This window comes from Lithobates pipiens, unplaced genomic scaffold (genome assembly GCF_037356315.1).
Source record: "Lithobates pipiens isolate NorthernLeopardFrog02 unplaced genomic scaffold, aLitPip1_a1.2 Scaffold_37, whole genome shotgun sequence".
NCBI classification, from domain to species: Eukaryota; Metazoa; Chordata; class Amphibia; order Anura; family Ranidae; genus Lithobates; species Lithobates pipiens.
In genome coordinates this window covers 5,521,328-5,539,614 of record NW_027507825.1, presented here as the reverse complement: position 1 = coordinate 5,539,614, position 18,287 = coordinate 5,521,328, and the positions used below count along the sequence as shown (strand labels likewise).

The 18,287-nt window shown below is 46.5% G+C and overlaps 1 protein-coding gene across 1 annotated transcript in view; it reads right to left on the bottom strand.

Moving 5' to 3' along the window:
• Window positions 1-244: 244 nt before the first annotated feature.
• Window positions 245-18,287, bottom strand: part of LOC143956507 (tyrosinase-like) — a 38,343-nt gene continuing 20,300 nt past the window's right edge. The window contains exons 3-4 of the mRNA XM_077466708.1: window positions 8,132-8,273; window positions 245-629 (exon numbers count right to left, since the gene is read on the bottom strand). Of these exons, the coding sequence (XP_077322834.1) occupies window positions 449-629; window positions 8,132-8,273 (323 nt within the window). The 3' untranslated portion in view covers window positions 245-448. The remainder of the gene's footprint in view (window positions 630-8,131; window positions 8,274-18,287) is intronic.

Sequence of the window (18,287 nt, the reverse complement as noted above, 5' to 3'; positions counted from 1 at the left end):
CATTGCCCACCAGTGTTGCCTATTAGTGCCACCTATCATTTCCATCTTTCAGAGCCCATTAGTGCCACCTATCAGTGGCCATCAGTGCCACCTATCAGTGCAGCCTCATCAGTGCTGTTCCATCAGTGCCACCTATCAGTGCAGCCTCATCAGTGCTGTTCCATCAGTGTCACCTATCAGTTGAAGCTATTGAGCTATAGGGCACAGCCAATTAGGTGGCATTTTCAAATAAATGAACACACCATTAATGAAATTTCATTTTTAATTTTCATTTAGGTTATGGTTTACATAATTACTCTTGAAAATCAACATAGAGGATTTTAAGGTGAATCTGTTGGACAGATTTGATATGAGATCTCATTGTGGTCCTGAGATCACAAGGTAATTTGAAGGAGTTTCCATCACACAAAGAGAAGATTCCAACCTCAAGACTTGCTTCAATGTAGAATTACATCCCCTGGTATTTCGAGTAGTTGTACATAAATTTGTCAGACATGCGTAGGAGGTCTTTATTCCTATAACATGGGAAGTACGGAGTGGAGCACTCGTTAGGACCATGACCTAGTTCATCATTTTCAGGGTACATTTCTGGAGTTGCCTGGTATCTGCGAAGCCATGCCTCAAAGATCCTACAAATGTTATATATATTATATGTATATTATATGTCATGTGAAGATATATACAAAGCCAGAATATACAGTGGGAGAAAATAATTATTTGATCCCCTGCAGATTTTGTGTTTGCCCCACTTACAAAGAAATGAAGGGTCTATAATTTGTATCATCATAGGTGTATTTAAATGATAGATACAGAATATCAACCAAAAATCCTGAAAAAACGCAATACAAATGTTATAAATTGAGTAGCAGTTCAGTGAGTAAAATAAGTATTTAATCCCCTAGAAAAACATGACTTGGTGCTTGGTGGAGAAACCCTTGTTGGCAAGCACAGAGGTAAAATGTTTTTCCTGTAGTTGGGGACCAGGTTTGCACACATCTCAGGAGGGATTTTGGTCCCCTCTTCTTTACAGGTCTTCTCTAAATCCTTAAGGATTAAGGTCTGGAGACTGGCAAAGCCACTTCATGACCTTAATGTACTTCTTCTTAAGCTGCTCCAGCTATATTGTGGGTCATTGTAATGCTGGAAGACCCATCCATGAACCATCTTTAGTGCTCTGGCTGAGGGAAGAAGGTTCTCAAGATTTTACAATACATGGCCCCATCCATTTGCCCCTCAATAGCCAGCCTATACCTTTAGCAGAGAAACAGCCTCAAAGCATCACGTTTCCACCTCCGTGCTTGACTGTAGGGATGGTGTTCTTAGGGTCATAGTCAGCATTTTTCTTCCTCCAAACACAACAAGCCGAGTTAATGCCAACGAGCTCAATTTTGGTTTTCTCTGACTAAAGCACTTTCTCCCCAATCCTTCTCTGAATTATTTAGATGTTCATTGTCAAACTTCATATAGGCCGGTACATGAGTCTTCCTGAGGAGGGGACCCTGTGGGCACTGCTGGAGATTCAATCCATGGCGGTGTATTGTGTTATCAATGGTTTGTTTGGTGACTGTGGCTCCAAATGCCTTGAGATCATTCATAAGCTCCTCCTGTGTAGTTCTGGGCTGATCCCTCATGTTTCTCATGATCATTCTTACCTCATTAGGCGAACTTTGTATGGAGCTCCAGACTAAGCCCTTGTACACACGGTCGGAGATTTCCGTCGGAATGTTTCCTATCGGAGCGTTTTGTCGGATATTCCGACTGTGTGGTCTGCATCGGACTGTTTCCGTCGGAATATCCGTCGGACCAACTTTTCCAACTTGCAGGAAATATTTTCCGACAAAATGCTCCGATCGGACATACTCCGATCATGTGTAGCCTACTCCGACGGACAAAGTGCCACACATGCTCAAATCAAATTCCTAGACCAAAGCTATTGGCTACTAGCCTGAACGTAGTCCCGTCGTAACGAAATAACGTCATCACGTTATGTACAATCGGATTTTTTTCCGACAGCTTAGTCCGACCGTGTGTATGCAACACCACTTCCGGACTGCTTCCGGAATTAATCTGTCGGAATTACTCCGACGGATTTGGTTGTCGGAATCTCCAACCGTGTGTGCAAGGGCTAAGAGCGATTGATTGTTATTTTATATTTCTTCCATATGCGAATAATCGCTCCAACGGTTGCCTCCTTCTCACCAAGCTTCTTTCTGATGGTCTTGTAGCCCATTCCAGCCTTGTGCAGGTCTCCAATCTTCTCCCTGTTGTCCTTTGACAGATCTTTGGACTTGCCCATGATGGTGAGGTTTGAATGGAAGAAAGAGATCATGTGGACAGGTTTTATACACATAACGAGTTGTGGTTTGGAGCACCTTCTTAAATTGACAGGACTAATCTGTGTACCACATGCGCACCTACTGTAGCCAGTCTGTGGGAGCCAGAATTATTGTTGGTTGGTAGGGGATCAAATACTTATTTTACTCACCTAACCGTAACTCACTTTATAACATTTGTATCATGTGTTTTTTTTTATGGATTTTTGGTTGATATTCTATCTCTTAACCGCTTGCCTACCACCCGCCACAGTTGCACTGCGGCAACATGGCTGAGCGAATTGCCATTTATGTTACATCACCTCCTTTTTTGGCCACTAGGGGTGCTCGCGCCTGCTGCTCGCCCTCAGAGCCGATGCGAGTGCGCCGGGCTTCCGCGATCGCTCGTGACATGGTGAAAACTGGGATTTCTGTGTGTAAACACAGAGATCCCGGTACTGTGAGGGGAGAAGAGACTGATCATGTGTTCATAAAAAGTATGAACACCAATCTATCTCTCCCCCCCAGCTAGTCCCACCCCCCTTCAGTTAGAACACATGCTAGGGAACACAGTTAACCCCTTCACTGCCCCCTAGTGTTAAACCCCTCACTGCCAGTGACATTTTTACAGTAATTAATGCATTTGTATAGCACTGATCGCTATAGAAATGCCAATGGTCTCAAAAATGTGTCAAAATTGTTCGATGTGTCCGTCATAATGTCACAATAAAAATTGCATATCGCTGCCATTACTAGTAAAAAAAATAATAATAATAAAAATGCTATAACTTCTGTGCAAACCAATCAATATACACTTATTGCCATTTTTATTACCAGAAATGTGTAGAAGAATACATAGCGGCCTAAACTGAGAAAAAAATTTAGCTTTTTTTAAAAAAAATGGGAATATTTATTATTGCAAAAAATACAGAATATTGTGTTTTTTTCAAAATTGTCACTCTTTTTTTGTTTATAGCACAAAAAATAAAAAACGCAGATGCGATCAAATACCACCAAAAGAAATCTCTATTTGTGGGGAAAAAAGCCCACCAATTTAGTTTGGGTACAATGTTGCGCAATTGTTAGTTAAAGCGGCGCAGTGCCGAATCACAGAAAAATGGCCCGGTCATTCAGCAACCAAATCTTCCAGGGCTGAAGTGGTTAAAATACACCTATGATAAAAATGATAGACCCTTCATTTCTTTGTAAGTGGGCAAACTTACACAATCTGCAGGGGATCAAATAATTATTTTCCCCATTGTATGTATGACAGTACTTTTCCTAAAACTTAAATCACACACGGTCACATAAAGTATGCAGAGGCCATCCTTTAAATGATTCATGTTGCCTGAGGCTGGCAGGAGGACTCCCAATCATATGGTACATATTGGCTGTACAGGAATGATGCCACTGGGAGTCATCCTTACCAGCAAAGGGGTGATGCCACACATTGTCATCCTTACCAGCACAGGTATGATGCCACTGGGAGTCATCATTACCAGCCCCCAATTGTCGATCACAGCTTGGTTACAGTACAAACCCCACAGGAATACATTTTCAGCGTGTGGGGCTTAGGCCCACATACCATGCAGCTGCATATATGCTGTGACGGGAGTCACCTTGGGTGGAAGGGAGGGGGGCCTTGTGGAAGCCAGCTTACCTTAGAGAGCTGTAGAAACTCCTTGTCCAGCTCCTCCAGCCCCTCCTATGTGTAAGTTACCCCGTTTCTATTAGAGGCACAGGGTGACCAAGAATCCCAGTCTGATCTGCACTAATCAGACTCACCGTACAACCATTCAGCATGTCACGTTACCCCTGTTATCCAGGGTCTTATAGGTGTGATTTGTGTTGAAAGAATGATAGGGCTCTTACACTTGGGACAGTAATATTTTTGGAACAATATATCTCAAGAAAATATGAAGATAAATTCCACCTGTCCAACTGCTGGAATATTGTATGAGCTTGGTCTCAAAGTGTTGTAGACTTTTTAGTAGATTGAGGTGTGGCTGTATCCTATTGTTCTATTGTTTCTTTCTGCCTTGGGAGCAAAGTATTATGGGATGTATATGTGCATGTGGATTAGTTAGAGGGGAGGGGGATATTCCTCCAACAGCCCTCCCTGCTGATAAGATGGTCTACCAATTAGAAGTTTGAAGATACCCGAGTGTCTCTTGTTACTGAATGTAGTATACCCTACCCTGTGTCATTATGCAAAAGAGGGGGGATATCTCTCTGCACCCGTGTTTGAATAAACAGTCTGTTTTCACCCCACACTGATGCTTTGACAATAGGGATGAGCTTCGAGTTCGAGTCAAACTCATGTTCGACTCGAAACTTGCCTGTTCGCCCATTTGCCGAACAGCGAACAATTTGGAGTGTTTGGGGCAAATTCAAAAAGCTGCTGAACACCCTGTAAAAGTCTATGGGAGAAATCTAAAGTGCTAATTTTAAAGGCTTATATGCAAGTTATTGTCATAAAAAGTGTTTGGGGACCTGAGTCCTGCCCCAGGGGACATATATCAAGGCAAATCTTTTTTTTTAAAACGGCCGTTTTTTCGGGAGCAGAGATTTTAATAATGCTTAAAGTGAAACAATAAAAGTGAAATATTCCTTTAAATTTTGTACCTAAGGTGTGTATAGTATGCCTGTAAAGTAGCACTTGTTTCCCGTGCTTAGAACTGTCCCTGCCCAAAGTGTCATTTCTGGAGGAAAAAAAAGTAATTTAAAAGCGCTCGTGGCTATAATGAACTGTCAGCTCCCGGTAATACAGAGAACATTCATTGAAAGTCATTGATAAAAAAAAAATGCGTGTGGGTCCCCCCAAATTCAATTACCAGGCCCTTTAGGTCTGGTATGGATATTAAGGGGAACTCCACATAAATCTTTTTTTTTAAATGGCGTGGAGTTCCCTCCAAAAATCCATACTAGACCCTTTATCCGAGTACGCAACCTGGCAGGCCGCAGGAAAAGAGGGGGGATGGGAGAGCGCCCCCTCCTGAACCGTACCAGGCCACATGCTCTCAACATTGGGAGGGTGCTTTGGGATAAGTCCTTTATTAAAAATAAAAAAAAGATTCCAGCAGTGGTAATCCGCTCTCGGTATCCTGCGATGGGTGATCATCTCTCCGGGGTCCAGCGATGGATGATCTCTCCTCTCCAGGTCCAGGGTCCAATGATGATGTCCACTGCAGTGCATCCTGTCTCCACTGGAGACACCACGGGAATCCCGACAGCCTGTCAGGTCTCTTAGCTGAGGACGGGGCCAATCGTCGCGTGACCCCATCCCCCTCTGACGCAAGGGGAAACCCGGGCTTCCCCAGTGACGTGCGGGTGACCCGCCCCCTCTGATGTAACGTAAACCTGCGGTGGAGACAGGATGCGCTGCACATCATCTTTTTTATTTTTTTTATTTTTAATAAAGGACTTACGGTATCCCAACGGTGTCTGTGTGTTTTTTTTTACAATTTTTTACACTTTCTTTGTGAAATGGTAGGGGTACAATGTACCCGTTACCATTTTAAACAGGGGGAGGCTGGGATCTGGGGGCCCCCTTGTTAAAGGGGGCTTCCAGATTCTGATAAGCCTCCCGCCCGCAGACCCCCACAACCACCGGGCAAGGGTTGTGGGGATGAGGCCCTTGTCCCCAACAACATGGGGACCAGGTGCTTTGGGGGGGAACTCCACGCCATAAAAAAAAAAGATTTGGTGTGGAGTTCCCCTTAAAATCCATACCATACCTGAAGGGCCTGGTAATTGAATTTGGGGGGACCCCCACGCATTTTTTTTATCAATGAGTGTTCTCTGTATTACGTGGAGCCGACAATTCATTATAGCCCCGAGTGCTTTTAAATTATTAAATTATAAATTTTTCCTTCAGAAATGATGCTTTGTGCAGGGACAGTTCCAAGCACGGGAAACAAGCGCTACTTTACAGGCACACTATACACACCTCCTAGGTACGAAATTTAAAGGAATATTTCACTTTTATTGTTTCACTTTAAGCATTATTAAAATCACTGCTCCATAAAAAAAACTGCCTTTTAAAAAAAAAAAATTAAATTGCATTGATACATGTCCCCTGGGGCAGGACCCAAACACTTTTTATGATAATAACTTGCATATAAGCCTTTAAAATTAGCACTTTAGATTTTTCATGTTTGAGTCCCACAGACTTTAACAGTGTTCGGATGTTTGAACTAATTTATTGCCTGTTTGCATGTTCTGATGCAAACCGAACTGGGGAGTGTTCGGCTCATCCCTATTTGACAAGTGACTGGGTGGGCTAAGGAACCTTGGCTCATGTGGGTACCGGACAAAGGAAGCTTATAAGGTGGACATAATCCTTGTGGCAGAGCGAGGCTCTGTCCCTATGAAATTGGAGGCAAAAGAGACACAGAGTTTGCATATCTGCGGACTGCAAGACTACAGAGTGTAGAGTTTAAATGGAGAAAACTGCTCTGTCAGTTTTCTCCAGGTTTTGCTAGTTCCAGATGGGATTTTGTAGTTTGGAGATCCCTGAGAGTCATGGGTGGGACGGGATCTCCAACCCTGTGTCCGGGTCTTGAGGATAGAAAGCAGGGTGTGTGCCCAGCTGCACACAGCCCATATAACGAGGGGCTGGTGAGAGTAGAGTGTGGAGGATGGTGGAGTGTGAGCAGCTTGCTGCTGCTGTTTGAAGACAAACCTGTGTTTGGAGAGTGGTCTGCCCTGTGGGAGACTGTAGCCCGTGTAAGAGAGATTCTTTGCTCAGGGACTGGGAAAGGCTGGACAGCCTTGAGAGTCGGGAAGACTACGGAAGCCAGTGAGTCCAAGGGGCTGGAAAGAATCGATAAGTCTGTTGGGAGCAAGCAGAGGAACTGCTGACAAGAGAGAGCCAGGTGGCTTGGTATGTTTTAATTTAAGTTTTCTGAATGAAGTTAAACCCCAGCGTGGGATTACTGGATGGACTGTTGTTTTGTTTTCCCTTTAATAAACGTGGGCTTCCAGGCCCTTAACTATAAATGCCCGTCTGATGTGGACTCGCTGCACAAAAAAATGCATCTAACCACTTGAGCTAAACACCCCAATGTCACATCCTGTTGAGGACGGGGGTCTGTGACATATGCATTAGGCTGTCATAAAGGGGTTAAAGAGACCCCATCAGGTTCCTAAGATCTCAAACTGGCACTCACCTTCCTGGCCCGCTTCTCCTACCTCCATCTGTTCCAGCACTGAAGCCTGGGAAAACTGCTTCAGAATTCTTCTGCATTTCCCACCTCTGCTGGTTTCTTTCTCTGGCCAATACATCACTGCAGTGCTCAGTCAGTAGTGGGCAGGGATGCTGTTAGAAATCATGCGGCCCTGTACAGCCTTCCTGACTAGACATGCAGAACGAACAAAATTTGTTTTGTTTCCTTTTTAATAATTTTGTTTAGTTAAATTAGTTGAATTTCTTTTCAAATTTTCTGAATTCGGAAAATTTGAATCATCATTTGAATTGGAAATGGCATTCGAATTCAAATTTAGTCTATTCAAAACTTGAGTTTCGGAAGGCAGTTAGACAGTGCCCTGGCATCAGTGCTGCCCCATCTTTTGGTTTTAATGGGAGGCAATAGTGTCAGTAGGGGAAATGGTGCCACATCATTGGTGTCAGTTGGTGGAAAAGTGCCCCAAGGGCCAGATAAGGGCAAGCAAATGGCCACATATGATGCCCGGGCCACAGTTTGGAGACCCCTGCCATAGGCCACAGTAGAAGGCTAGCAGAGTCCCATTTTCTGTAGCAGGCCTATATATCAAAGTTGCTTCCGTCCCCCATGTAACAGATTTAGTGATAAACTTACTTGTCAATAAAGCAATGGTGAAGCACAAACATAGGATCATTAGCGGAGATTGGAACCTCGCCCATCGTCCCACCCATGTAGACATGGACCAAGTTATGCATGTTGCGATCCTGTGTTACTCCATCTGATGGGTTCAAGAAACCTACAAAGATCATAATGCAATATTATAGTCCCGGGTTAATTTTCTATTCAAGCTTCCATGTCTATTAAAAGTGGAATTAAAAGTCAACATTGACCATTTTTAACTGTGCTGCTAGCCTTAGTAAAGATAACTACATATAAGATAATGTAATATATATAATTATATTCATGTATAATAAATATATATTTTTTTTAATGTTAAACTTTTTTTTTTTTTATTTTTTTTTTACATTTCTTCAGTTGCTTCCTGGTTTCTGGCTTAGGCCTAAACTATATGTAGCACTAAACCCCGAAGGAACTGCTGGTTATTTTTGGGCTTACCGTTACCTTCCGTTCTCCTTGCAAATTCACGTCTAGGGGATGTCCCGTGGTAGATGACCCAGTAACTTGAGACTGACAATAGATCCACTTGAATGGATTTTATTTTCAAAACATCAAACCATTGAACAGTCTTTCAACTTGGGATCAGAGGGTTGGAAAGGTAGTTCAGGTTCTCTCAATGTCAAAGTCCAAAAACGTTAAAGCAGAGGTCCACCCTAAAGTGGACCTTCCGCTCATCTGAACCCTCCCCCCCTCCGGCGCCACAATGGGCACCTTTCAGGGGGGAGGGGGGTGCAGATACCTGTACAGTACAGGTATCTGCACCCACTTCCGGGATAACTCTCTGCGGAAAGGGGCGTATATTACGCCCCTTTCCGCAAGTGCCCGCCCCTTTCCGCAAGTGCCCCGCTGCCTGCTGGGAAAACACACAGATCCCGTCCTTATTGCACAGCGCGGCTCGCACATGCGCAGTAGGGAACCGGGAAATGAAGCCGAAAGGCTCCATTTCCTGATTCCCATACCCAAGATGGCGGCGGCAGCACCCGAGAGACGATCTACAGATCAGCTTCGGGTGCCGGCATCGCGGACGCGCTGGACAGGTAAGTGTCACTATTTTAAAAGTCAGCAGCTGCAGTATTTGTAGATGCTGACTTTTAAAAAAAAAAAAACCCGGAGTCCCGGCGGACTCCCGCTTTAAAGAACTTGCTTACTTTGACTGCATCCAGAGAATAGCCATTCGCAGCTGGTTGATCACTCAGGTTGGACAGTCCCTCTCTCACAAGGCCTAGAAGCCAACAAGGTGCTTACCCAGGAACAAAGTCTTTGTCACAGACGGTCACAGATGATGTTGTTGCAGAATACGTAGGGAAACTAAGCTGTAGAACACTTGTAGGATACCTGGATCTTCCAGCCTGCTTGGCAATATCCACAAGACCGGATTCTCTCAGTTACTTCAGCCCTTCCAGGCTCTTGTTAAGAAAACCAACCCGTACGTGGTGTTCTTCTAAAGAGTCCTCCCCTGGAATGCTTGAAGTACAATGAGTCTCTCCCGAACCGGAGATGGCACCCAACTCCCTCAGAATCCTCCTTTCGTTTCCTTGCCTTGGGCTAGCCAGCCCCGAGGCATTAAAGTTGGGTGGTTCCGCACCCCAGGCCATAGCCTTCCTGGGGGCTGGTCAGGAGGACCAGGACCATGTAATCAGCACATCATACTGGACCGGAACGTTGAACCATGTGACATCCGCATCTTAAATACCCTCTCTCAGAGGGCACAGCGGGAGGGCCACTCTCACTGACCTGACTCAGACAGAGAGAGAGTTATTTAAGCACCTGACCAGACCATAGTTCCACGCCTCCAACCCGAGACAGTGCCCCTTGTGGCCAGGCTGAACATTTCACAGTCCAGTCAGACTGATACAGAAGTCAAATTTAGACAAATAGACCCAAACCAAACTGCAGTTTGGGTAAAGTTTAAGTTTAACTTTGAAAAACACATATCGCGTGCTGTTCAGGAGCCGCTGCTACATATATAATATAGTTCCTTGAAAAATAATTCATACCCCTTGAAATTTTCCACATTTTGTCATGTTACAACCAAAAACGTAAATGTATTTTATTGGGATTTTATGTGATAGACCAACACAAAGTGTCACATAATTGTGAAGTGGAAGGAAAATGATACATGGTTTTCAAAATTTGTTTACAAATAAATATGTGAAAAGTGTGTGTGTGTGTGTGTGGGGGGGGGGTCGCCATTTGTATTCAGCCTCTTTTAGGCTGGGTTCACACTGGAGCGGCTACGAGAACCGGATTTGATTCGCACCGCACTGCAGTGCAAATCACATCCGATCTCTGTGCGATGCGAGTTCAGCCATACAGATAGTATGGCTGAATTTGCATTGCACCCGCCGCAAACTCGCACGGGACCCTTTTTTTGGTCCGCAGCAGAACCGAGCACCGAGCGAGTGGTGCCTTCAAGGTCTCCATCAAACCTCCATCAGCGCGACGCCCGGGACCGTGCTCCCTTCACATCCCCCCATTCCCGTTTTGAACCGCACAGCATCCGTGCCATTATGCAGGGCACCCATGTGCACGTATTGGGCCTCTCCACGAGCAGACACCTTGACTATTTTTGGACAGCCATCCTTAGTCTTGTCTGCATTAATCATTGTAAGAAACAGTCATTGGAAAGGAATAGAAAAGTTGCAGGGTGGAAAGAAAGTAGGAGTTGACAGTGACAGGGGGATATAGACACCAGGTTCTGTCATTAGGGTAGACTCAGGAGAGAAAAAAAAAAGGGGGGGGGACTGGGATAGTAAGAGAGGGGGGGAGGATGAGAATCTCACCTTTGCACCTCCAGAAGGTTTACCCTGCCCACACCAGACAGCTAGCCGCTCAGTCGTCATGTGGTGGAAGAGGCAGGAACAACTGCACTGGAGCTCAGTTTCTGCGGCCCACGCCCCCCCCCCCCCCCATGAGGGGTGGCATCAACTACTTTTGGTCTCCTACCGTGGCCTTTAGCTGGGTCTGCTAATCTCAGTAGAGATTCATCTAAGCTTGAGGGGATTTGATTGTGAACAGAGAAGTGATCTGTCCATAGGGCCCACCGGGCCGTGTGCCTTTCTCTAGTGCCATTACAGGTCGCAATACATTCTTCTGCCTCCTTTTTCTGATTCGTCCTGCACATCCATTCCCCTCCACTCGGTATCTGCGTTTTCTTCCATAGAATGGGGAGTAGCCGTCTTGCGGCATCTAGTAGGTGAGGAAGTACGTTCTTTTTATAACGACTCATAGGCATGGAAGGGACGTGCAGGAGAAAGTAGGCCAGAGAGAGGGGGATATCTATCCCCAGGACCTCTATAATCTGATTTTTAATGTCTTCCCAGTATGGAGTGATGGGGCACTCCCACCATATGTGTAAAGAGGGTTCCCCGGCTTCCGCATCCCCTCCAGCACCTATCAGAGCTGTTGGGGTACATTCATGCCAAATCCGTTGGCACTCTGTACCAGCGCGACAGCAGTTTGAAATTTTGTTTCTTGCATTTTAGAGTCAGCAGAGCTGGAGTGTGTCATCTTATAAAGGTATGACAGTTGGGAACTTGTGAATTCTTGCACTAGATCTCTTTCCCATAGCCGTATATAGGTGGGTTTGGAGGCAGAGGATCCCAACAGTTGGTACAACTCCGACACCATCCGTGGGATTGGTTCGTCCGCTATGAACAGGCCTTCGAAAGGCGTAAGTGTCGCAAAATCCCTTATGGAGCTGCTATTTGTTGCAAAAAAGTGGTGCAACTGTCTGTATTTCCAGAAGTTCAATTGTGGTTTCCTGGTTCTGTCAGCTAAGGAGTCGTAGGGTATCAATTTGCCGTTCCGCAGTAGCTTCCCACAACTAGTATTCCTGTCATTGACTCATGTACCAAAGAAATCCGCACTCTCCCCAGGGGTGAACCAAAGGAACCCTCGCAGCAATGCCAAAGGTGACATGGGGGGGCTAAGCCCAAATGTCAGGAGCGTCAGAGGGGATGTGCTGTCCGATAGCCCCCTGTGCTCTCTCAGGAGCCAGGGTGCATATGCTAGGTTCCTTCCTGCCATAAACTTTTCCATTGTGACCCAAAGCTTGGTTTGGTCATGAAAAAAAACAGTTAAGCAATCTTTGGAGGACTGTAGCCTGATAGTACCTCTGTAGGTCTGGGACCCCTAGGCCGTCCGAGTGCTTCGGGCGTTTCAGGACTCCAAGAGCTATACGTGGTTTCTGGGAATTCCATATGAACTTAGTAAACATGTGGGATATGTGGTTAAAGAAGGTTTTGGGTAAGGATATAGGGAATCATTTGCATGTAGAACAGGATCCTGGGTAAGACATTGATTTTGATTATATTCACCCTGCCTAGCCATGTGAATGCGGTTTTTGTCCAGTGCAGCAGGTCTTGTTTAACCTCCGATATCAATTTAGGGTAGTTCATCGTGTACAGTGTGTCAAAACTGTCTGTTAATTGTATGCCCAGGTAGCGAAGAGAGTTCTTGGCCCATGTAAAGGGAAATTTTGTTTTCAGTATGTCGGTCATGTTCGGGGGAAGTTGTATGGGCAAATTTTTTGACTTTGTGTAATTGATCTTAAAGTTTGTAATTGTCCCAAAGTGTTGGAGTTCTGTCAGCAGGGCTGGCAGCGAAGTCAGGGGGTTCGTCAGGTGGAATAATATGTCGTCTACGTATGCGGAAAGCTTATGCTCTACGGTCCCTATCGTCAGCCCAGTTATATCTGGGTTCATTCTCACTCTACATAGTAAAGGCTCCAATGCTAGTGCAAAGAGGAGGGGTGACAGCGGACACCCCTGTCTCGTACCATTCCTAATTGAGAAAGTGGATGAAAGGGTACCGTTGACTTTGACCTGTGCACTAGGTTTCAGATACAGGGCATGTATCCACTTTAGCATATTAGAGCCTAGACCCCATGCAGCGAGAACTGAACGTAAGTAGGACCAATCAATGCAGTCGAATGCTTTCTCGGCATCCGTGGAGAGAATCAAGTAGGTGGGGGGGGGTTCCTGTTTCTTGGTCCAGTGAATGAGCTGAATCGCTCGTATAGAGTTGTCTCTGGCTTCTCTTCCTGTGATGAAGCCCGTTTGGTCTAAATGGATGACTTGGGGTATGAGGTGTTTCAGTCGGTTTGCCAGGATCTTCGCCAGTATTTTAACGTCAGTGTTTAGTAGTGAAATGGGACAATAGCTGGATGGGGTAGATGGGTCTTTCCCTTCTTTCGGTATGACCGAAATATGTGCTAATAGGGCTTCTTGGGGGATGTAGTCACACCTTGTCAGGGAATTAAAATATTTGCACATCCGGCTGGCCAGTATCTGGGGGAATTTTTTATAATAAGCCTTAGTGTAGCCTTCTGGGCCTGGGCTTTTGCCGTTGGGAAATGTTTTTATAGTGGAAACTATTTCCTCAACTGTTATGGGGGAGTCTAGATCAGTCTGTTGGTCTTCGGTCAGAGGAGGGAGCCCATTCATGTGTAGGTATTCCTGTATTTTACTTGATTTGTCTGTTCTATCTTCTGGGGCCATGTCAGCATCTAGGTTATATAAGGCAGCATAATAGTCACGGAACCCTGCAGCTATTTAGGAAGATTTGTACATCAAGTCACCTGAGGAGGAGCTTTGCCCTGTTCGTAATATTTGTGTGACAGGTATCTTAACTGCTTCTGCGCCTGTCTTTCCAGTAGGCGCGAAAATAATTCCCTAAGCTCTGTCAAGTCCCTAAGGGCCTCAGGGTCGCTATTATGCTTGTGTTTAAGTTCTGCCTGCTGGAGCAGGCCAAGTACTCTATGGAAATCTGCCTGTCGCTCCCGCTTGATTTTGGTGCCCAGAGCAATCAGCACTCCCCGCACTACCACCTTGTGGCATTCCCATATCGTTCCCTCTGGTAGGTCTGCAGTGGTATTTTTTATAAAATAGTGCTGCAGAGTTTCTGATACCTTTGACTCTACTACAGGATCGTCCAACAGATTTTCAGTGAGTTGCCAGGTCCAAGCCCTATGAGCACCTGGGGACAAGGCGAAAGTGAGAGTAATTGGGGCATGGTCTGATATGGTTATATTGCTAATAGACAAGCGCTGCAGCAGTTCCAAAGTGGGCCAGTCTACATATAGCATGTCCATTCTGGTATATACATCGTGGACCTTGGAATAATAGCTGTAGTCCCGATTCTTGGGGTGAAGGATCCACCAACTGTCTATAAGACCTGCAGTTTGGAGGGATTTTCGGAAGCGCCTAAGGAAGGCATGTTTATGTGTAGGTCGCCCATGCGATGTGTCTAGTGAGGGATCAGGGCTGACAAAGTCGCCTCCTAGGACTAGGGGGCCCTCTTTAAAATCTGCCAGGCAGCCCATAATCGTATCTAGAAAGGTCAGTTGATTCGTGTTGGGGCGTAAATGGTGGCAAAAGTGTATTTCGTACCCGCGATGGTACCTTTTAAAAAAACATATCTACCTTGTGGGTCTATGAGAGTGCCCCCGGGCTGCAAGGGGCAGTGTTTGTGAACAGCAATCGCTGTACCTCTGGATTTGCTATTTGGCAAAGTCCTGACATACCACTGATTAAAGAGGTGGGTGGGCAGTTTGGGTATTGACTGATGGGTGAATAGCGTCTCCTGTAGGAGAACTATTTGGGCCTTCATCCTCTTCAATTCCCACCATAGTTTGCTACGTTTGTTGGGGGAGCAAAGGCCATGGACATTGTATGAGATTACCTTAACTTCTGCCATGGTATCATCGTACGGCGTGTGGACTTCGCCCTTGGTGGTGCGGCACGGTGCGAGCTGTGGCAAGTTGCATAATTTCCCTCTGAGGGAAAGGCGAGGGAGAGAGAGAACAAGAGAAAAAAGAAAAGAGAGTGGGAAGGAAAGAGAGACATTTACATCAAGAAGCACAGTACTAAAATAAACTGTTACAAAAAGTCAACTAACTGTTGGAAAAAACTGCAGGCCGAGGCACGGGGGAGCCCCCAATATGGGGGACCCACCCTGCCTGGGTCTGTTATCCCAAACGGGATCAATCCCTGTATGTGGGAGGCCTACTGGGGGGTCATGGGCCATCACGGATGTAGGCACGGAAAACAAAAATGAAAAAGGGGGGCGGGACGGATGGGGGGGTTCCTGCTCCGCATTCACTTCTGGAAGGGTGCGCTGAGGTACCGGGTGCCCGGGCATAAGTGCCCAGATAAAAAGGGGGCTACCAGGGATGGGGTAAGTGCAGCCTATGGGGTCTAGTCCAGAGGGGGGGGGGGCAGGGCTCTAGGAATAAAGTCCAAGCCTGATCAGGACGTTCCCATTATGGGCCTTCGGGCAATCTTGTGACCCCGGAAAACAGTGCCAGTAGGGGGGCCCAGCGTCAATATTCAGCTCCTGTCTTGTCCCATAGGCAGGTGCTGGGGATCAGGGTAGTTTAGCAGCATCGGCTCAAGCAAGGGACCTCAATCTCTCGAGGCCGAGGGGCCAGGTGATGCATCTCTTCTTTGGTGGTTGTGACTGTGTCTCCTGTTGTGTCTTTGTGGCATCTGCATCCAGGGTTGTGGCGGTCTAGGGGCGGAAAAGCCCGGCATCTCGCTGTCCCCGCGTCAGTCTGGGAAGTCCACGGAGCCCAGGCCGATCACTGAAAGGATTTTGGGAGGTCATCTTTGGTGTGTAAGGTTACTGAGCGGCAGTCTTTAGATGCTTGTAAATAAAATGGAAAACACCAGTGGTAGGGTATGCCTGCTTCCTGTAAAGCCACCAACACTGGTTTTAGGGCTCTACGTTGCATGAGGGTGCATCTTGAAATGTCCTGGTAAAAGAAGAGGTGGGCACCATCAAAGTCAAAAAAGGGTTTATTTCGCATCTTCTGCATGATGCGCTCCTTAAGGGTATATTTGTGCAGTTTGCATATAATGTCTCTGGGGTTATCAGCGTCTTGTGAAGGGGGTCTCAGAGCTCGATGGGCGCGATCAATTTCGATGGGTGTTGTGTTAGGAAGTTCCAGTATGTCTCTGAATATCCCAAGCAGGGAAGGGATTATATCTCTGGGGACTGGGCTTCAGGCACACCGCGTATGCGGATGTTTGCACGTCTGCTGCGATTTTCAAAATCGTCTAGCTGTGACACTAGTACTTCTAGTTTGCGATCTTGTGCTGTGCATCGCATGTGTAGCTCTGATATGGTGGGCAGGTTGTCATCTCACTCTGTTTCCCAGATGTGTAGTGTCTTCCTTGAGCTGGGCTAGATCTTCCCTGAATGCCTTTTCTACCCTGGAGGTAAACCTCTCTAGGTCCTCTCTTGTGGGGAGTGACCAGATGTGTCTTTTAATATCCCCATCTTCCATAAAGTCAGCTATAGTGGATCCCTCCGCCCTGGAAGCTGTGGACCCCGGGGATGCTGGGGGTGCAGAATCACTCACCAGTTCTGGGGAGAGCTGTGGCAATGCAGGCTGAGGTGATGCTGGTAGCTGTGCAGGCTGTGTCTGTGGCGCTGTCTGTGATTTTGTTGTTTTACCCGGCCGGCGCCATCTTGGATTTTCCGGGCGCCTTCCCGCGGGTCCGGGATAGGTAAGAATCCAGCTGCCCCTGTTTGCATTTGCTAGCCCCGGGTCCTGGCCTGTGTCCTGCCGATGTTGGGACATATCCTGAGCCGTTTTCAGGCTCGGGTTCTCTGGTATGCCGTGATAGGTGCTGCGGTGGGTGCGGAGCAGAGAACAGACACGTCCTCACAGCTCCATGTCCAATACACGCCCCCCAAGCGGTGCTATTTTTAGCGCTGCTTTAGCAGCGCTATTTGGCCGCTAGCGGGGCAGTTTCAACCCCTGCTAGGAGCCGAAAAAAGGGTTAAAAATGCCTGCAAAACTCTGCTGCAGCGGCGCTATGCCGGCAGTTTGGCGGCGCTGCCCCATTGTTTACAATGGTTAGGTGTGCTTTAGGAGCGGTGTATACACAGTGCTGCAAAGATGCTGCTTGCAGGACTTTTTTTACCATCCTACCAGCGCACTGCTCCAGCTTTCACACTGGAGAGACAGGAGAGGCTCTTTACAGGCGCTATGCAGGCGCTATTTTTAGCACTGTAGCGCCTGTAAAGCACCTCAGTGTAAAAGTAACCTAAGAGAAAAATACGAGTGAAAAATAAAAAAGGATAAAGACTATTCTGCTGATAGGATGATATCGTTGGAAGGGTGGGGGAGCAAGCAGAGGACACAGGCCAAATCCTGACTCTGCCCTGCCAAAGGTAGGATGTGCAGGGGAGGCAGAGAGGGGGGTATGACTGCAAGGGGCACTGTGATGGGGGGCTGTGATAAAAAGGGAACTGCACTGTACAGGGGGACTGTAATCATTACAGTTTCCTTTACAGTGCAGTCCCCTTTATATCACAGTGCACCATTACATTACATTACAGTGCGAAGGACCGATTCCACGATTATCCAGTCACCAACCGCCCTTGCGAAGGGGCGGTTGCTGTGAAATTGGCTACTCAGTCTAAATTGCCCGGGCCTATTTTTTTTGTCCCAGTCCCGGGCCTGGGCAGAGGTTCACCTTCCAGCAGGACAACGACCCTAAACATACAGCCAGAGCTACAATGGAATGGTAAATCAAAGCATGTGTTATGGCGATCGGAATTTTGCTCGGAAAAAGCTCCAATGGTTTTCCTGACGAAATTTCGACAGGATTTTGCTCAAGCTGTCTTGCATACACAGTCACACCCAATTCCGACCGTCAAGAACGCGGTGACGTACAACTAGAAAAGGAAGTTCAATACCCAGTAGACAATAGCTTCTGTCTCGTAGCTAAATCTTAGCATGCGTGAGTTTTTGCGCGTCGGAATTGCATACACACTATCGGAATTTCCGATACTTTTTCCGTCTGAAAAATTGAGAACCTGCTCTCAATCGTTTGCTGGTGGAAATTCAGCCAGCAAAATTCCGGTGGAGCGTACACACGGTCGCATTTTCCGACGAAAAGCTCTCATCGGTCTTTTGCTGGCCGAAATTCCGACCGCATGTACGCGGAATCAGAATGGCCCAAAGTCCAGACCTAAAATCAATTGAGAATCTGTGACAAGACTTGAGCTTGAGCTATTTTGCAAAGAAGAATGGACAAAAATGTCATTCTCTAGATGTGCAAAGCTGGTAGAGACATCCCCAAAAAGACTTGCAGCTGTAATTGCAGAGAAAGGCGGT